This window comes from Garra rufa, chromosome 22 (assembly GCF_049309525.1).
Source record: "Garra rufa chromosome 22, GarRuf1.0, whole genome shotgun sequence".
NCBI lineage: Eukaryota > Metazoa > Chordata > Actinopteri > Cypriniformes > Cyprinidae > Garra > Garra rufa.
Genome location: NC_133382.1, coordinates 11,001,244 through 11,020,056, shown reverse-complemented (window position 1 = coordinate 11,020,056; position 18,813 = coordinate 11,001,244). Strand labels below are relative to the sequence as shown.

General features: G+C 36.2%; 1 protein-coding gene across 1 annotated transcript in view; it reads left to right on the top strand.

Annotated features, from left to right (window-relative positions):
• erbb2 (erb-b2 receptor tyrosine kinase 2) overlaps positions 1 to 14,876 on the top strand; it is a 43,122-nt gene extending 28,246 nt beyond the window's left edge. The window contains exons 19-27 of the mRNA XM_073828841.1: positions 599 to 697; positions 1,398 to 1,583; positions 4,222 to 4,377; positions 4,488 to 4,563; positions 4,656 to 4,802; positions 5,841 to 5,938; positions 6,237 to 6,425; positions 7,264 to 7,621; positions 10,181 to 14,876. Coding sequence (XP_073684942.1) covers positions 599 to 697; positions 1,398 to 1,583; positions 4,222 to 4,377; positions 4,488 to 4,563; positions 4,656 to 4,802; positions 5,841 to 5,938; positions 6,237 to 6,425; positions 7,264 to 7,621; positions 10,181 to 10,509 — 1,638 coding nt within the window. The 3' untranslated portion in view covers positions 10,510 to 14,876. The remainder of the gene's footprint in view (positions 1 to 598; positions 698 to 1,397; positions 1,584 to 4,221; positions 4,378 to 4,487; positions 4,564 to 4,655; positions 4,803 to 5,840; positions 5,939 to 6,236; positions 6,426 to 7,263; positions 7,622 to 10,180) is intronic.
• Positions 14,877 to 18,813: the final 3,937 nt, after the last annotated feature.

Genomic DNA, 18,813 nt, shown 5'->3' with positions numbered 1-18,813 from the left:
TGCAGAGGCAGAGGCACTTCCTTCAGCTTTAGGCTTATTCATTTCACTTTTGGTGTGAAAGGACCTTTAAAGCTGCCAAAAATATAACTTTAGTTTTTTTTTTTAATTAAAAATAAATTAAAAATAAGTAAGCAAACCCTAGCTCCGATGACAATAAGCAACGTAACGCAAAACATTTCATAAAAAGTAACAAGTAACAGTGTTACTTTATGGAGTAACGCAAGATTGTAATGCAGTACTTTTAAAAGTAACTTTCCCCAACACTGCATGCAAGTAGCCAGATAAAAGTTTTAATTGATTTTAGTAAGGATTCTAATTTGTGAAAAAACACTGCAAATTCGTGCTAAAAACACTGGATTGTAAGCTTCTTGTGTACAAATGAAAGTTACCCTGCTTCACTCTGAAACATGCTGTGCATCAGACTGTACATTATTTAATTAAATTGTTGCTTTCGAATTGATAATAGTTGCACTAAGCTATGTCTGAATTTATTTATTTTCATTTTACATTTGATATAATTAATTATTAGCTTCTCATCACCTTTACATTCTTTATGTAGTTTAACCCTATTCATGCAGAGTTTCTCTCATCTCACCAGGGTATCTGGGCTCCTGATGGGGAGAACGTCAAGATCCCAGTGGCCATCAAAGTTTTGCGTGAGAACACCTCTCCCAAAGCCAACAAAGAAATCTTGGATGTGAGTGTGTTCCTTACATTGTCATATTCCTTACATTGTAATATTATTTTCATCTGTGTTATAAAGATTAAAGGGATAGTTCACCCAAAAATGAAAATTCTGTCATTAGTTACTCACCAAACCTGTAAGACAGTTCATCTTCCGAACACAAGTTAAAATATTTTTGATGAAATCAAAAAGCTTTCTGACCATCCATAGAAAGCAACGGACCTACCATGTTCAAGGCCCAGAAACGTTGTGAGGACATTGTTAAAATATCAGTGGTTCAACTGTAATGTTATGAAGCTTTCTTCTTATCTGGGTCTTCTGGAAGAGAAGAATCCGTTGAATAAAGTCCTTATTTTTATTTTCTTTGTGCACCAAAAAAATTCATATAGCTTCATAATATTATGGTTGAACCACTCATGTCACATGGACTATTTTATTCTTAATACCTTTCTGGGCTATGAACATGTTAGTTGCATTGCTGAATATGCAGGGTCAGAAAACTCTCGGGTTTCATCAAAAATATCTTAATTTGTGTTCCGAAGATGAACAAAGGTATTATGAGTTTGGAACGACATGAAGGTGAGTAATTAATGACAGAATTTTCATTTTTGGGTGAACTACCTCTTTAAGAAGACTCTTCTTCCTTATAATAATGGTTCATTTCATATGTGGATATGTGTGACTTTTTCTGTATATGTGCATCTATCCACAGGAGGCATATGTGATGGCGGGTGTTGCGAGCCCATATGTTTGCCGTTTGCTGGGTATCTGTCTGACGTCAACAGTTCAGCTGGTTACTCAGCTCATGCCGTACGGGTGCTTGTTGGACTACGTCAAAGAAAACAAGGACCGCATAGGCTCTCAGTACCTTCTCAACTGGTGTGTACAGATTGCTAAGGTAAGACATCTACAGAATGTCTCCTGTGCTGATGGCAGCAGACTTGTGGTATGTTGTTTCTAGGGATGTAACGGTATTAGCAGTATTGTGATATCGTGGTCACATGATGATATGAAACGATAAGTGTAGTTTTTAAAATATATTTAAACTCCTTATTCTAACATAAAAGGTTTTTAAAGTTGTGTTTTGGGCCATTATGCTTTGGCACAGTATCTGTCAAACAAACTAAAACCAAATGCACAATATGGCTTAATCCTTTTATCAAGTCTGTTTTTGCTGCACGTTTCAAAGCGAAGTGCGCACTTCGTTTAGGCGATTAGCTCGTGATCCGGTGTTTTCCGCACCTCAGTTCACAGTGAAACTTGTTTATTGTTTGTGCTTTGCCAGTTATGCTTTATTTTTGCAGCAGATGATTACAGCATTCCCACACGGAAAGAACCTATATAAACATATATGTTTTAATATAGGTTTTGATATAGGTTTTTAATATATGTGACATATATAAAATTGGCCGTTTTCCTATATTATATGTACATATATGCACATATATGTGCATATATGTACATATAATATAGGAAAACGGCCAATTTTATATATGTGTACATATATGCGTACATATATGCACATATATCCTCATATAGGTTCTTTCCATGTGGGCTTGTATGTACATATAGGGCTTATATGTGGATATAAAGAAGCAATACAGGAGACCTATATGGCCTGTATATGCACATATATGCACCTCAATTTTGCCTATATGTGGCATATATACGCATATATATTATCATATATGTGCATATATACTGCATATAGGTTTCATATATGCGCATATATCCTCATATAGGTTCTTTCCATGTGGGTTTTACTAGATTTGTGATGAGACGTGTTTTTGCAAGCCTGTTTTTCACTGAAGCTGGAGTTTTCCATCAAAATAAAAGCTCTACTGTCGTTTTCATCTAAATAAAAGCTTAAAAGTGCAGTATGAATTGCTGACTGCTAGCGCTCCAAATTCAAAATATCTTTTTCAAGTTTAGAAATTAAAAAGAAGTATTGTAATTTCCTTACTGTAGTGTAAAGCAAAAGTAGTATACCTATAAAATATTCATTTCCATTTTTTTTTTTACAGTGCAGTTGTTTTGTAATATATGGCAATTTCTGTCATAGGAATAACAATAATTTAAAATAGTTGTTATTTCTATTGTTATATTCTAATTTGATAATGAATATTTGCTTCCTAAAACACCAGTGTGAATGTAATTTAGACTGAGACAGTATAATACAAATACAAAGAGGGTTGAGTCTCCTTTAAAGGGAGACACTGCATGCAAAAACACTATTTTTTCATGCTCCTGTCAAGTGTTTTTTCAGACTAGTGGAAAGAAAACACCCAAAAGACACTGTTAAATGTTTCTTTTAAAGCACTTTATCTATTTGTGTCAATAGATTTCAATTACAATCCATATTTTTAAAGGCTGTTTTCTCAAAACTATTTTTTTCTCCTACACTGACTGAGCCATAAATCTCCACTTTAGTAGCACTTACACACACCAAACTTTACATTTTTATTCCTGTCTATATTCTGAAGGTTTTTACAGAGGGATTTGTTCATATATAATTTGCATGATTATATACATTTTATTCCCCCAAAAATGGTAAAAAAATACATTGTTTTCTGTCTGTTCTGTGACAAAATGAGATACCCAAAATCCCCTCTGTAAAAACATTTGACTCTAATATGTCAAAAAAATTAAACAAGAATTTTGAAACTGACTTCATCCAGTGTTTAGATTTTTGTACTAGAAATATATGCAAATTAGCGCATATTTCATTAAATAATGCCTAATTTGCATATTTAAACCTAACATTTTAGAAAACTTGTAATACAAATAATGTTTGCAATTATCAATGTAATTAATTAACTGGATGAGTAAGGTGATAACTATTAGTTAATGTTTTACCCTGTTTACCTGCAGTGTCTCGCCTTAAAGTACAGGTAAAAGTTAATTTAAAGATTTTTTCTGACTTAAGTTTTCTTAGTTAAGAACATGAGTTGGAGCTCCTGATTTTGAGAGTGCATTAGATAGAATAATTAAACTTTAAAATCCACAAAAGTTTTTTTCCAAGTCTTTATTTGTATTTTTTTTAAATATTACGATAAATATCGTATTATGGACTTCATATTGAGATATTAGCGTATTGTGAGATTATGATATCGTTGCATCCCTAGTTGGTGCCAGAATATAAATTCTGTGTTTTCCAAAAGATTTTGTAAGACTACGGGGAGTGAACGAGAATCTACATCTACGAGAATAATTTTGTAAATGTTTCAAATTATCAGACTTTTGCAATTTAATACACACACTAGGCCACATCACCATTTCTGTTTTAGATGCAATAGCACAAAATACAACATTAGAGATCTTATTTTGAGAAGTGTAAAAATATTTTCGGTTTCAATATGAAACTCTGGCAGGACTAGTTACTTAATAATGAAAGTCAGTAGTTTAATTGGAAACACTGCAGTTACGTTCATTTTTTTGCAGACTCTTCTCAGCAACATGACCACTGTAACTCACCACTATGCTATTCCCAAGCCACTTGTGCTCATATTCTCATGTCTGGTTTTTTGTGTACCCAGGGAATGAGTTACCTTGAAGATGTCAGGCTGGTTCACAGAGACCTTGCAGCGAGGAATGTTCTGGTCAAAAACCCAAACCATGTGAAGATCACAGACTTTGGGCTTGCCAGATTGCTAGACATAGATGAGAAAGAGTACCACGCTGATGGAGGAAAGGTGTGTTCACATGTTTCTTTGGTCGAACTGCTTAAAGTGAATTTGGAAACTGTTTGTAAACCACTACCCTGTATTTATTGAGTATATAATTATGTGTATGTGTTAAATAGGTGCCGATCAAGTGGATGGCGCTGGAGTCTATATTACACCGGAAGTTTACTCACCAAAGTGACGTATGGAGCTACGGTAGGTCTCCGCATGGGTTTACAGTTGCTCTGCTATAATTGATAACCCTCTGGTTTAAAATAACCTTTGAGGCTTGCCTCTTTCCCTCTCAGGGGTGACTGTGTGGGAGTTGATGACCTTTGGCATGAAGCCATATGACCTCATACCAGCGCGGGATATTCCAGACCTACTGGAGAGGGGAGATAGACTCCCCCAACCGTTGATCTGCACCGCGGATGTATACATGATCATGGTCAAATGTTAGTGTTCATTTCTAATGATAATAAGGATGAGGATAGACATTTGTGTGTATACAGTGCCAGTCAAAAGTTTTTGAACAGTAAGATTTTTCATGTTTTTTAAAGAAGTCTCTTCTGCTCACCAAGCCTGCATTTATTTGATCCAAAGTACAGCAAAAACTGTAAAAAATAAAAAATAACAATTAACAATTCAAAATAACTGTTTCTATTTGAATATATTTCAAAATGTAATTTATTCCTGTTTTTTATCATTTTTAGCATCATTACTCCAGTCACATGATCCTTGAGAAATCATTCTAATATTCTGATTTGCTGCTCAAAAAACATTTTTTATTATTATTAATAACAGCTGAGTAGAAAATCTGAAATAGAAATCTTTTGTAACATTATAAATGTCTTTATCATCACTTTTGATCAATTTAAAGCATCCTTGTTAAATAAAAGTATCAATTTCTATAATTTCTTTTCGAAAAAAAAAATGTATCCAGTCCAAGTTTTTGAAAGGTATATATAAAGTGTATAATGTTACAAAAGCTTTTTATTTCAGATAAATGCGGATCTTTGGATCTTTCTATTCATCAAAGAATCCTGAAAATGTACTCAACTGTTTTAAATATTGATACTAATAAATGTATATTGAACAGCAAATCAGCATATTGACAGCAGACTGAAGTAATAATGCTGAAAATGTAGCTTTGATCACAGGAATAAATTACATTTTAAAATATATTAAAATAGAAAACAATTATTTTAAATAGTAAAAATATTTCAAAATTGTACTGTTTTTGCTGTACTTTGAATCAAATAAATGCAGGTTTGGTGAGCCGAAGAGAATTCTTTAAAAAACTTTAAAAATCTGGTAGTGTATTTGATTCAAATTTGTGTTTCAGATGTTCTTGTACTGTTAAAATTGAGTTTTTCTGTTACTTCTCTTCATAATTTCTGCACAGTGACTTGCTTTTTCAAAAACTGATGATAATCGGTAAGATGTGTTGAATATATAGGAAACTTTTTTGACCATATGACTCTATATGCCAGGTTGGATGATCGATCCTGACAGTCGACCAAGATTTAAGGAACTTGTGGAGGAGTTCACTGTAATGGCACGCGATCCCCCACATTATGTCGTCATTATGGTGCGTGCATTTTAAAAATTTTGACTCATGAACAATATGGAATAATAAAGGGCTGCAACTAACAACTAAATTAAAAAGCAATTATATATGATTATTTCCATCTCTTGCCCTATGATCTCCTTCAAAAAATTATATAAATAAGGAAAAAAAATATGTATATATAATGTATACTTTACAAAAATGGTTTAAAAGTAGCGTTTTAGAGTGCTGATGTTTTCATGCATAGTGCAAACTGAGCAGTAATGAGGTTTGTTGTTGATCAATTGTATGTGTTTTACATTTTTCCTGTTTTTTTCAGAATGATGATCAGATGAGTCTGTCGAGTCCTGATGATAGTGAGTTCTACCGCATGCTGCTGGCAGAAGAGGGAGGGGATGTAAAGGAGCTATTGGATGCGGAAGAATACCTGGTGCCCCAGCCCGGCGGCATCTTCAACACACAAGGAGAAATGAGAGCCAACGGACCCAGCAGACACCACTCACACCGGGTCAGAGATAATTAATAGCATAATAATATAAAATAATAGATCATAATTATTTATGCCCTCTGGTTGTTTCAAACCAGTTTGTCTTCCGTGGAACCCAAAAGGAGAAGTTTTAAAGAATGTTCACGCTGCTCTCTCTAGTGACCAGGGGCTGGAAATTGGGAATTAGCAGTTGAAACTGTTTGTGGACATTTTAATATTGTTGTTGAGGTAGTTCACTTCCAGAACAAAAATGTACAGATAATGTACTCACTCCCTTCTTTCCTCAGTTGTAAAGAAAATATGTTTCTTGAGGAAACATTTCTCTCCATATAATGGACTTCTATGGTGCCCCCGAGATTAAACTTCCAAAATGCAGTTTTAAATGCAGCTTCAAAGGGCTCTAAACGATACAGCTGATAAAGAAGTCTCATTTAGTGAAACGATCAGTTATTGTTTGAAAATTTTACAATTTATAAACCTTTTAACTCATCTTTTCTAACTGTCATGAATGGAAATACACAGAGTTCATGAAGCGCTAGACAAGATGAGATATAAATTGTAATTGTTTTAGAAAATAACCAATCATTTCGGTAGATCCTCAGCTAGGATCGTTTAGAGCCCTTTGAAGCTTCATTTTGGAAGTTCAAACTCACGGGCACCATAGAAGTACATTATATAGAGAGAAATCCTGAAATGTTTTCCCCAAAAAACTCAATTACTTTACGACTGACGAAAGAAAGACATTAACATCTTGGATGACAAGTACATCATCTGTAAATGTTTGTTCTGGAACTCGTTTAATTACGTTGTTTCGGGTCACTAGTGTAATGCTTGTTCTATTATTTTTTTTCTTCTCCAGAGTACAGACCAGGGCTTAGAGGTGGATGGTATGCCAAGCGGGAGGGATTTGTACTCTTCCATCAGCACGCTGGGACAAAGTCAGTACCCAACTCTTCCTATGAGGGCAACATCCAATGGCATGTGGCCTGGTACACAATACCCACCTCTGGTACGGAGTATATCACACCGTTCAGCTGGAGGCCAGTCAGACTCAGTGTTTTTGGATGGTTATGTGGAGGACAATGGCCCTCCAGCCAGTCCGTGTCGCTATTCTAAAGACCCCACCCTCCCCAATGGCATAGATGGAGAGCTGGAGACTGATGGTCCTATCGGTTTCCTTTCACACACACTGCCACGTGGAGCACACACACAACCTGGTGAGAGCAACCCATTTTACTAAGATAATGTGACATATTTCTGGTTAAAAATAGTATTTTGCAGAATAAGAGAGACTGGTAAAGTCATTCAAAAGAAAGTCATTTTGAAGCAGATTAAATTTTAATGAAATATTATATAGTGGTGGCTGAAATTATTAGAACACTAGTATTTTCACCAGCTAAAAAATGGTTTTAAATCAGCTATTCCTATCTTTTGCTGTAGTGTGTTAGTAGGAAATATCAGTTTACATTTCCAAACATTCCAAACATCATTTTTGCATTCATGATGATGATGATGAGACCAGATCTCTGTGTGGAGCACTGACTGTTGTCAGACTCCTTGTGCAAACAAAAATCTCACTGGATTATTACAATTATTGGCAAAATGAATGTTTGAAAATGTAAACTGATATTTCCTACTGACACAATACAGCAAAAAATAGAAACAACTGACTTAAAACCATTTTAGCTGGTGAAAATACTAGTGTTCTAATAATTTTGGCCACCACTGTAAAGACATATATCCAGACATACCATGCAGTCAAATGCACTGAAAGAATTGGCGCCTGGCTAATTTTATGTTTCTTTTAACATGAAATTTCATGAAAATTCACCTCAAAATGTCCAATAATTAATAAATGGCAGATGTTAAAATGCTATATTATATTATCGTATCTAAATAAATAAAAAATAAAACATTACATTTCTGTTATCGGCCATTCACGGATACTTTACCAATATATTGTGCATTCCAACAACTTTAGCGAACAATTATTTTAATTAAAGGGATAGTTCACCCAAAAATGAAAATTACCCCATTATTTGCTCACCCTAAAGCAGTCATAGGTGTATATGACTTTCTTTTTTTTTAGACGAATACAGTCACAGTTATGATAAAAAAATGTCCTGGCTCTCCTAGCTTTATAATGGCAGTGAATGGGTGTCGAGATTTTGAAGTCCAATAAAGTGCATCCATCTATCATAAAAAGAGCTCCAAACTGTTCTGGGGGGTAGATAAAGGCCTTCTGAAGTAGGGATGTGCAATAAATCGCATGCGATTGTCATGCGTATCTCATCAGTAAAGCCGGTTCTGTGATTAGTAGTAAATCTCCATCACGTGCGTTCAGATGGCGCGGTATTTAAAACACTGAGCCGTAGATCACTGAAAAGCTACGCAATATCGCGTTCAAAATCGAATGCGATTCATCCGCGATTTTGAACGCAATATTGCATAGCTTTTCAGTGATCTACGGCTCTGTGGTTTAAATGCCGCGCCATCTGAACGCAGATGATGGAGATTTACTATTAATCACAGAACCGGCTTTACTGATGAGATACGCATGACAATCGCATGCGATTTATTGCACAGCCCTATTCTGAAGTGAATTGATACGTTTGTGTAAGATAAATATCCATATTCAAAACTTAATAACCCATAATCTCTAGCTTCTGCTAACTGTTCTGAATGTGAAAGCACAGTAGAGAGAGCAAAACAAAACACTGGTCACAAATTAAAAGTAATAAATGTGGATTTGTAAAGAAAAATGTTGGAGGATTTCGATATAAGCCAAAAGGAGACTGGTTTTCCTTTGCTGTAAACAAAACTTGGTTCTTGCGAGATTAACATATTCTCACCGGAGCTTACACTAGGGATATTTTTCTTACACAAATGCATCGATTTACTTTACTTACAAAAGCCCTCAATGTTCCCTCAATGAACTGCAGCTCCCCAGTACCAGCAGCACTCATGCAGCCCCACACCGTAATGCTACCACCACCATGCTTGACTGTAGGCAAGACGTATGGTCTGAGCACTGACAAGCTTACCTTCTACTTCTGCAACCTTCAAAGCAATGCTGGCAGCACTAATGCATCTGTTTTCTGAAGCCAGGTTCTGCACCTGACACACAGAACGAGTGCAAGGCCTGTTCCAAATGGAACCCATCTTGGAAAACCTCTGTATGACCCTGACCACTGTAGTCTAACTCGGTTTCAGGGTGTTACTGAACCTCTAATAGTCTTGGCTATCTTTGTGGAAAGCAACAATTCAAATTCTCAAATCCTCAGAGAGTTCTTTGCCAGGAGATGCCATGTTGAACATCCAGTAGTCAATATGAGAGAATTGTTCTTAAATCACCTAATTTTAACTGCTCCAATACAAGATACACAACTTTGTATGGTCCTGTCAAGCAGACAAAACATAAACATGATGAATAGGACATGTGGCTTTGCATGGTTAAACAACATACTGCTGTTATCACTTAGGGTGGACTCGCTTTTGTTGCCAGCTATTTTGACAATAATGGCTGTATGTTGAGTTATTGTCAGAGGACAGTAAATCTATACTGCTATACAAACTGCACATTGACTATAAAAGATATCCAAGTTTCATTTCTATAGTATTGTCTCTTGAGAAGATGACTAAAATGATTGAAATGTGAGGGGTGTACTCACTTTTGTGAGATACTGTACATTAGAGAAGTAAAAGTTACACTAACTTCAACACATTTAATGACATGATTTCAACCCAGTATCTTAATGTGTTTTCTTTAATCGCAGAGTATGTGAACCAGGACGTCCCATGTGAGCGTCCCAGCACACTTCCACGCAAAGCGAGCGAGAGGAGATTCATAAACGGCCTTTATACAGGGAACAGCGTCGAGAACCCAGAGTACCTGGTGCCAATGCACAGCATCGCACCCACTTCGCCCGCCTTCGACAACCCCTACTATCATGATATTGCAGCTAAAGCTCAGGCAGTCGCCAGGGCGTCCATAAATGGAGGTACGACTCACAGGCAGCCCAATGGCTACATGACCCCCACAGCAGAAAACCCAGAGTACCTGGGCTTAGCAGAGACATGGAGCGGTCAGATGGAGTATACTTGAGAGGGATCCTTCGGTACATTTTGTGTGTAAGCGTGAGTGAGTGAGACAATGAGTGAGTAAAAGATGTATTTTGTGAAGGACGTTCTCAATGGGAATGGTTTCTCATGGCTTTCTACTAAATTACCATGCAAACCTATGTAGCATTCTGTACTGGAGTTGGAACTTGAAAATGAATGCATTTCCAGTCTTTGCCAAAAAAAAAAAATCTGCCATCTGACAAAAACATGGTACGCTTTTTTTTTAAGACTGCTTGAATGATGTTAACACTGGATAATGTCTTTGTACACTTAAGACTTTTGCTTTTGGTCATCTCATAAAAACATTACCTTTTCTGGAGATTCAATTCAATTCCAAGCCAGGGCCGTACACACTGCTTTCCAGAGCGCTGCGTGAGAGTCGGACACAATCAAAGCCGCTCTGTTCTGTGTAACGGCCCTGGGTGAGCAGCTACAGTGCCAGTGAATGAAAGACTGACATTATTGCCGTACGAAGCGGGCGTAGTGTGTTCAGTGATGCAACTGGCTCTGAAGATTCATCAACATTTCTCATCTGTAACATATCCAGGTTTTCACATTTGTTTGGGTATTTTTTTAAATTCCTTGTTTGAGCATTGACTATCTTCATTATGGGCTGGGTAAGAGTTGTACAGATGTATGTAAAGCGAAGGGTGTCCAGGTCATATTGCGCCCTGATTTTACATAATGTGCATAAAATAAATTCTAATGCTTGTGTTAAGATATTTGATTATTTTTATTATAATTAGCCATATTTCCTCCCGAGAATCCCTTTAGTGTACATATGAACTGCTTTTCAAAAGTTTGGATGAACACTATTCAGCAAGGTTGCATTATCTGAATCAAAAGTGACTGTACTTAGTCTATTTTAGATAAATGCTAAAAAAAAAAAAAATCCATAAAAATGCAGCAAAAAATTTTGACATGAAAAAGCAGCAAATCAGCACATTAGGATGATTTCTGAAGGATCATGTGAAGATGTTTTTCAATGATGTTGAAAATTCAACTTTGCATCACAGGAATAAATTACATTTTTAAATATTAAAATAGAACAAAGTTCTTTTCATTTGTAATGACATTCCACAATATATAGTTTTTACTGTATTTTTGATCAAGTAAATGAAGCCTTGAAGAGCTTTTTTAAGATTTTTTTTTTTCAAACTTTTGAACAGTAGTGTATATATTTATACATACAGTATCATTTTTTTCATGCATAAATGGAGGAGCTCTTAATTAAATTAAAATGCCACAATGCAAAATGTCTTACTGGTACTTTAGGCAAAATATGATTTATTTTCGTCCCTTTTGATTTTGGGTTGAAGTATGACCTGGATATATCTTGAGGTAAATATGTTTATCTCCCTGTATATTTTTATTATACTTTTTAATGTTATCTAACGGAATTTCTTTTTGCAGTGATGAATACAATGGGGTTAATTGATGTGAAGGGGCCCTTAATATCAAACCGACTTATTTGTAATAAGTGCTGTCAAATCAATTAATCACATCCAAAATAAAATATTTCTATAATTTAGATTATATATAAATATAAATATATATTACATACTGTTGAGGTTAAAAGTTTACATACATTATTTGACCAAAATAAGAGGGAACATACAAAATGCATGTTTTTACATTGTACTTATATTTTTTTTAAACCTATATGTAATTACATTTGTAATTAATTTCTGTAATTACCACTGTTGACCCATCCCTTACACCCTAACCCACCTTAAACCTACCCCTACCACTAAACCTGTCCCTAACCTTACCCATATCCCACCTATATGAGGAAAAAGTGTTTTGCAATGCAATATGACCATCAAATTTATTTTTTTATGTCAGTACATAATAGTTAAGGCCACCTAATATAAATTGTGACCTTATTTTTTATTTAGTACTGACCTGAATAACATTAAAGACATTTACGTATAGTCTAAACGAGAAAATAATAGTTGAATTGATAAAAATTAACACGTTCAAAAGTTTACTGTGTTGTTACCTGAATGATCCACAGCTTTTTTATTTTTATTTTTAGTGATAGTTGTTCATGAGTCCCTTGTTTGTCCTGAACAGTTAAACTGTCCGCTGTTCTTCAGAAAAATCCATTAGGAAAAATCCTACAAATTCTTTTTTGTGTATTTGAACCCTTTCCAACAATGACTGTATGATTGTGAGATCCATCTTTTCACACTGAGGACAACTGAGGGACTCATGCAAACATTACAGAAGGTTCAAACGCTCACTGATGCTCCAGAAGGAAACATAACGCATTAAGAGTTGGAAGATCAAGGTAAACTTATGTTGTCTTCTGCGAAACGTGTAACTATCTTCTGTAGCTTCTAAAAGGCAATAAATGTAAAAAATATGATATTTAGGCAAAATGAGAAAAATATACATTCTGTTCAAAAGTTTTCACTCCCTGGCTCTTAATGCATAGTTTTTCTGTCTAGAGCATCAGTGAATGTTTGAACATTATGTAATAGTTGCATATGAGTCCTTAAGTTGTCCTCCATGTGTCATTGCTGGAAAGGGTTAAAATACACAAAAATGCTGAAAAACCAAATAATTTGTAGGATCTGAAGGATTTTTCTGAAGAACAGCAGGCAGTTTAACTGTTCAGAACAAACAAGGGACTCATAAACAGCTATAACTAAACAAAAACAAACAAAAAAAATGATGTGGATCATTCAAGTAACAACACAGTATTGAGAATCAAGTGTATGTAAACTTTTGAACGGGGTCATTTTTTTATCAATTCAACGATTATTTTCTCTTGTGGACTACATCTTTCATGTGAAATATCTTACTCAGGTCAGAACTAAATTAAAAAAAACATGCATTTTGTATGATCCCTCTTATTTTAATAAAATTTTGCAGCTTCTGCAAGGTGTATGTAAACTTTTGACCTCAAATCTATATTTCCTACATATATATGTATAATATACACAATATTAAGTAAACACAAACTTGTATTTTGGATCAATTAATCACGATTAATCGATTTGACAGCACTATTTGTAATAAAATGTTGAAATCAATGTTTAACCCCAGATGTGATCATTCATGTTCATAATGTCTATTGTTATTATTTTATAAGAACTTCTTTTAGGCACGACACCTCCTACTCATTTAAATTTGCCTCACATGTACGCAGAAAGACGGTTAACACTAAACACAGTGTTATGGAGTAAATACTTCATGTTTAAGAATGTGGTCTGATTTCCATATATTAGCAGCTGTGGCCTCCGGCTGGACGAACACCCCTTCAATGCCTCCATTGTTCCAAATCACAACGTGTGCCTTTTGTTAACTACCCGGCTGCAGCGCCCAGTTAATATGTCACTTCTTTGAGGACAGACGTGAATGTTTTGTCCTTGCCATGCCAATGCGCATTCTTTGGTGGCATTATGCAGTTATTTTCACTAAACCACATCTTAAATTCCAGATGTTTGAAAATCTGTCAAGCTTTAGCAGTTGATTTTGTTGAATATTCTGAAATGAGAAATTCGGCTTTGGGAGTGTGTGAAACAAAAGTCACAGATGATGAACTGTGAGTGAATGGAGTCGCTGGAGTGAGAGAGTGATATTATGTGTGCTAATGGCACTCCAGTGCGTTTCGACATCGGCTCAAACAATGACGTGATTGTTTTTTAGAATAAGGAGATGGGGAAAAAACTGTTTGTTGAATTTCTTCCTTGTCTGTGCATAGCCAACACAGTCTACGCAGTTTTTTTGGTCTAGCCTGTTGGTTCAGTTTGACAGATTTGTAGAAATAGATACAGAAATCATTCAGTAGCAGTCTGTTTGAACATCCTGAGCATTGGGGGGCTGAATTTCTTTTTAGTTTTCCAACCAACTTGTTTTAACAATTGCATTTGATGCCACTACTATCTCCCGTCTTTTTAGTTGCCTTCTTTTGGTATACAAATCTATACTTGCATGTTTGCTTTATTACTTTTCCCATGATGCATAAGAAAAGATTTTCCATATTTCCTTTTTAGAAGTAAATGCCTTCATTTACAGGAAGTTTGACAATGGACATAAGCACCAGTAGCTTCTTTAGTTTCAGCTTCTTTTGTAATGCTATAAATCAACAATGATGCCGACTAAAATTATTTCAGATTTCAAAGTCTATGCAAGCACATTGAAGGAACTGTAAAATCTCTTATTGCCATGATTTTAACGAAAATATACACGTTGAATGTTTAATATTGAATGTTGTACTTTTTATATACATACTGTTGAGATCTTAGCTAGTGGTTGAATGGTAATTCTTGAGTTTGATGTAAAAAATGCAATTTTTCTTGTGAGCCAACAAATTGCAAATATACTGTACACAGTAATCTCGATGCATTGTGATTTGGACGCTTCACTTTGAAAACTCTAATGGTACCAGTGTGCAAAAATCTTTTGAGAGATATTTTAAACAGAGCTTCTGGGTAACCAGATTTTGACAAGTGGGTCATTTTTTATCAATTTCTATATTACTTGTAAAGAGGTATATTTGATGCCTAAAATTGGGTTGAACAAACATTCTACCAAACAAAACTGTTCTGAGATAATAAAATGAAATGAAATCGGAGATAAACTCCAATCCATGTGTTTATAAGTTGCCAGTTTACATATAAATTATCCTAAATTATCCTGCATTAACTGTTTCACTATGAAAGGTCTTATTATGAAAAAAATAACATTTTAATTTAGCTTTTGATATACAGAAGGTAAATATACAATGAATTTATTGATCTGATTTATCTCACTCTAAAATCTGTGACCTTGTGATGAATACATGAACATATGGCCATCGACCTACATGATGAGGAAAATACAGACAGTTATTCCTAAACACCAAGAAGATAATGTTCATGTTTAACTAATGATAAGAGTAAGTCAGGGGATGTTAAGCAAATGTTGTGCTGTTCCTGCTGTAGTGATCTGATGGAGACAGTGCCACACAGAGGTCAGTGTCCAGCAGACACACTTTACTGAAATCGTATTGCTGTAAAAAAATGTTTTATTATAAAATCGCCAGCTTAAAAATATAGTTTTGCATATAAAAAAGAGGTATTACATTTAAATGCATGCATATGAATTGCTTTACTTTTTATGATTGGATTGGATAGTGATAAATATGTAATATATATTATAAATTATATAAATGTTATTTCCTCAGAACTGTTTAAAAGAATCCCAGGTGCACCACATGAAATCAGCTGAGAAAATATTAAAGACTTGAAGAAGGCAGACAAAAATTAAGCTCAAACTAAAAAGTTACCATTTTTGGCCATTACATAATTCTCATGCAGCTCAACATTATGTTGTTTTAGCAGAAATGGAGCTGAATGCCAAAGTTACTGCCAAAGGAATAAACAAAATATGCCATGTTCATTTTATTGGTATTGATGTTTAATGTTATTATAGTAGGAACACCCTAGCAACTGCCCAGAACATCAACACAACCACTTCAGTACAGTCTATTAACTGACACGCAACCATCCAGAGCCCTAGCAACACTTTAGCAACCACCCAGAACACCCCTAACAAGTAGAAACTGCATAGCAACACCTTAGCAACCACCCAGAACACCCTAACAAGAAGCAACTGTCATAGCAACACCTTAGCGACCACCTAAAACAGCCTAACAAGTAGAATCAGCATAGCAACACTTTAGTAACCACCTGGAACACCCTAACAAATAGCAACACCATAGTAACCACCCGGAACACCCCAATGAATTGCAACTGCATAGCAGCATCTTAGTAACCACTCGGAACAGCCTAACAAAAAGCATCACCTTAGCAACCATCCAAAGCACACTAACAAATAGCAACTTCATAGCAACACCTTAGCAACCACCCCGAAAACCCCTAACAAATTGCAACTTCATAGCAACACCTTAGCAACCACCCGGAACACCCTAACAAATTGCAACTGCATTGCAACACCTTAGCAACCACCCAGAACACCCTAACAAATAGCAATGCAAAGCAAAACCTTAGCAGCCACTCAGAGCAACCTAACAAGTAACAACTGCGTAGCAACACCTTAACAACCATCCAGAACACTTAACAAGTAGCAACTGCATAGCAACACCATAGCAAACACCCAGAACATCCTAACAACTAGCAATGCAAAGCAACACCTTAGCAGCCACCCAGAACAACCTAACAAATAGCAACTGCATGGCAACACCTTAGCAACCACCAAAAACAGCCCAACAAATAGCAATGCACAGCAACACCATACCAAACCCCCAGAACACCCTAACAAATAGCAACTTCATAGCAACCCCTTAGAACACCCTAACAAGTAGCAACTGCAAAGCAACACCTTAGCAACTCCCAGAACACCCTAACAAATAGCAACTTCATAGCAACCCCTTAGAACACCCTAACAAGTAGCAAATGCAAAGCAACACCATACCAAACCCCCAGAACACCCTAACAAATAGCAACTTCATAGCAATCCCTTAGAACACCCTAACAAGTAGCAACTGCAAAGCAACACCATACCAAACCCCCAGAACACCCTAACAAATAGCAACTTCATAGCAATCCCTTAGAACACCCTAACAAGTAGCAACTGCAAAGCAACACCATACCAAACCCCCAGAACACCCTAACAAATAGCAACTTCATAGCAATCCCTTAGAACACCCTAACAAGTAGCAACTGCAAAGCAACACCATACCAAACCCCCAGAACACCCTAACAAATAGCAACTTCATAGCAACCCCTTAGAACACCCTAACAAGTAGCAACTGCAAAGCAACACCATACCAAACCCCCAGAACACCCTAACAAATAGCAACTTCATAGCAACCCCTTAGAACACCCTAACAAGTAGCAACTGCAAAGCAACACCTTAGCAACTCCCAGAACACCCTAACAAATAGCAACTTCATAGCAACCCCTTAGAACACCCTAACAAGTAGCAAATGCAAAGCAACACCATACCAAACCCCCAGAACACCCTAACAAATAGCAACTTCATAGCAATCCCTTAGAACACCCTAACAAGTAGCAACTGCAAAGCAACACCATACCAAACCCCCAGAACACCCTAACAAATAGCAACTTCATAGCAATCCCTTAGAACACCCTAACAAGTAGCAACTGCAAAGCAACACCATACCAAACCCCCAGAACACCCTAACAAATAGCAACTTCATAGCAACCCCTTAGAACACCCTAACAAGTAGCAACTGCAAAGCAACACCTTAGCAACTCCCAGAACACCCTAACAAATAGCAACTTCATAGCAACCCCTTAGAACACCCTAACAAGTAGCAAATGCAAAGCAACACCTTAGCAACCCCCAGAACACCCTAACAAATAACAACACCTTAACAACAACCCAGAACAGCTTAACAAATAGCAACTGCATAGCAACACCTTAGCAATCACCCAGAACACCCAAAAAATAGTAACTTTATAGCAACACCTTAGCAACCCCCTAGAACAACCTAACAAATAGTAAATGCATAGCAACATCTTAACAACCCAAAATATCCTAACAAGTAGCAGCTGCAAAGCAACATCTTAGCAACCACCCAGAACAATCTAACAAATAGCATATGCATAGCAACACCTTAACATCCACTCAGAAGACTGTAACAAGTAGCAACTGCATAGCAACACCTAAGCAACTACACAGAACACCCTAACAAATAGCAACTTCATAGCAACACTTTAACAACCCCCAGAACACCCCAGCAAGTAGCAGCGGGCAAAGCAACACCTTAGAATCCGCCTAGAACACCCTAACAAATAGCATAGCAACACTCTAGGAACAACCCAAAACATTCTAACCAGTGGCAACTGCATAGCAACAATTCTAGAACACCCTAACAAATAGCATAGCAACACTCTAGGAACAACCCAAAACATTCTAACCAGTGGCAACTGCATAGCAACATCTTAGCAACCACCAAAAACACCTTTACAAGTAGCAACTGCATAGCAACACCTTAACAACCACCCAGAACACCCTAACAAATAGCAATGAAAACGACACCTTAGCAGCCACCCCGAACAACCTAACAAGTAGCAACTGCATTGCAACACCTTAGCAACCCCCCCAGAACACTCTAACAAAAAGCAACTGCATAGCAACACCTTACCAGCCATCCAGAACACATTGCATACCAACACCTTAGCAACCATCCAACAAACTTTTACAAGTAGCAACAGCATAGCAACACCTGATCAACCAATTAGAACATCCTAACAAGCAGCAAACTGCATAGAAACACCTTAGCAACCATCTAAACAACCTAACAAGT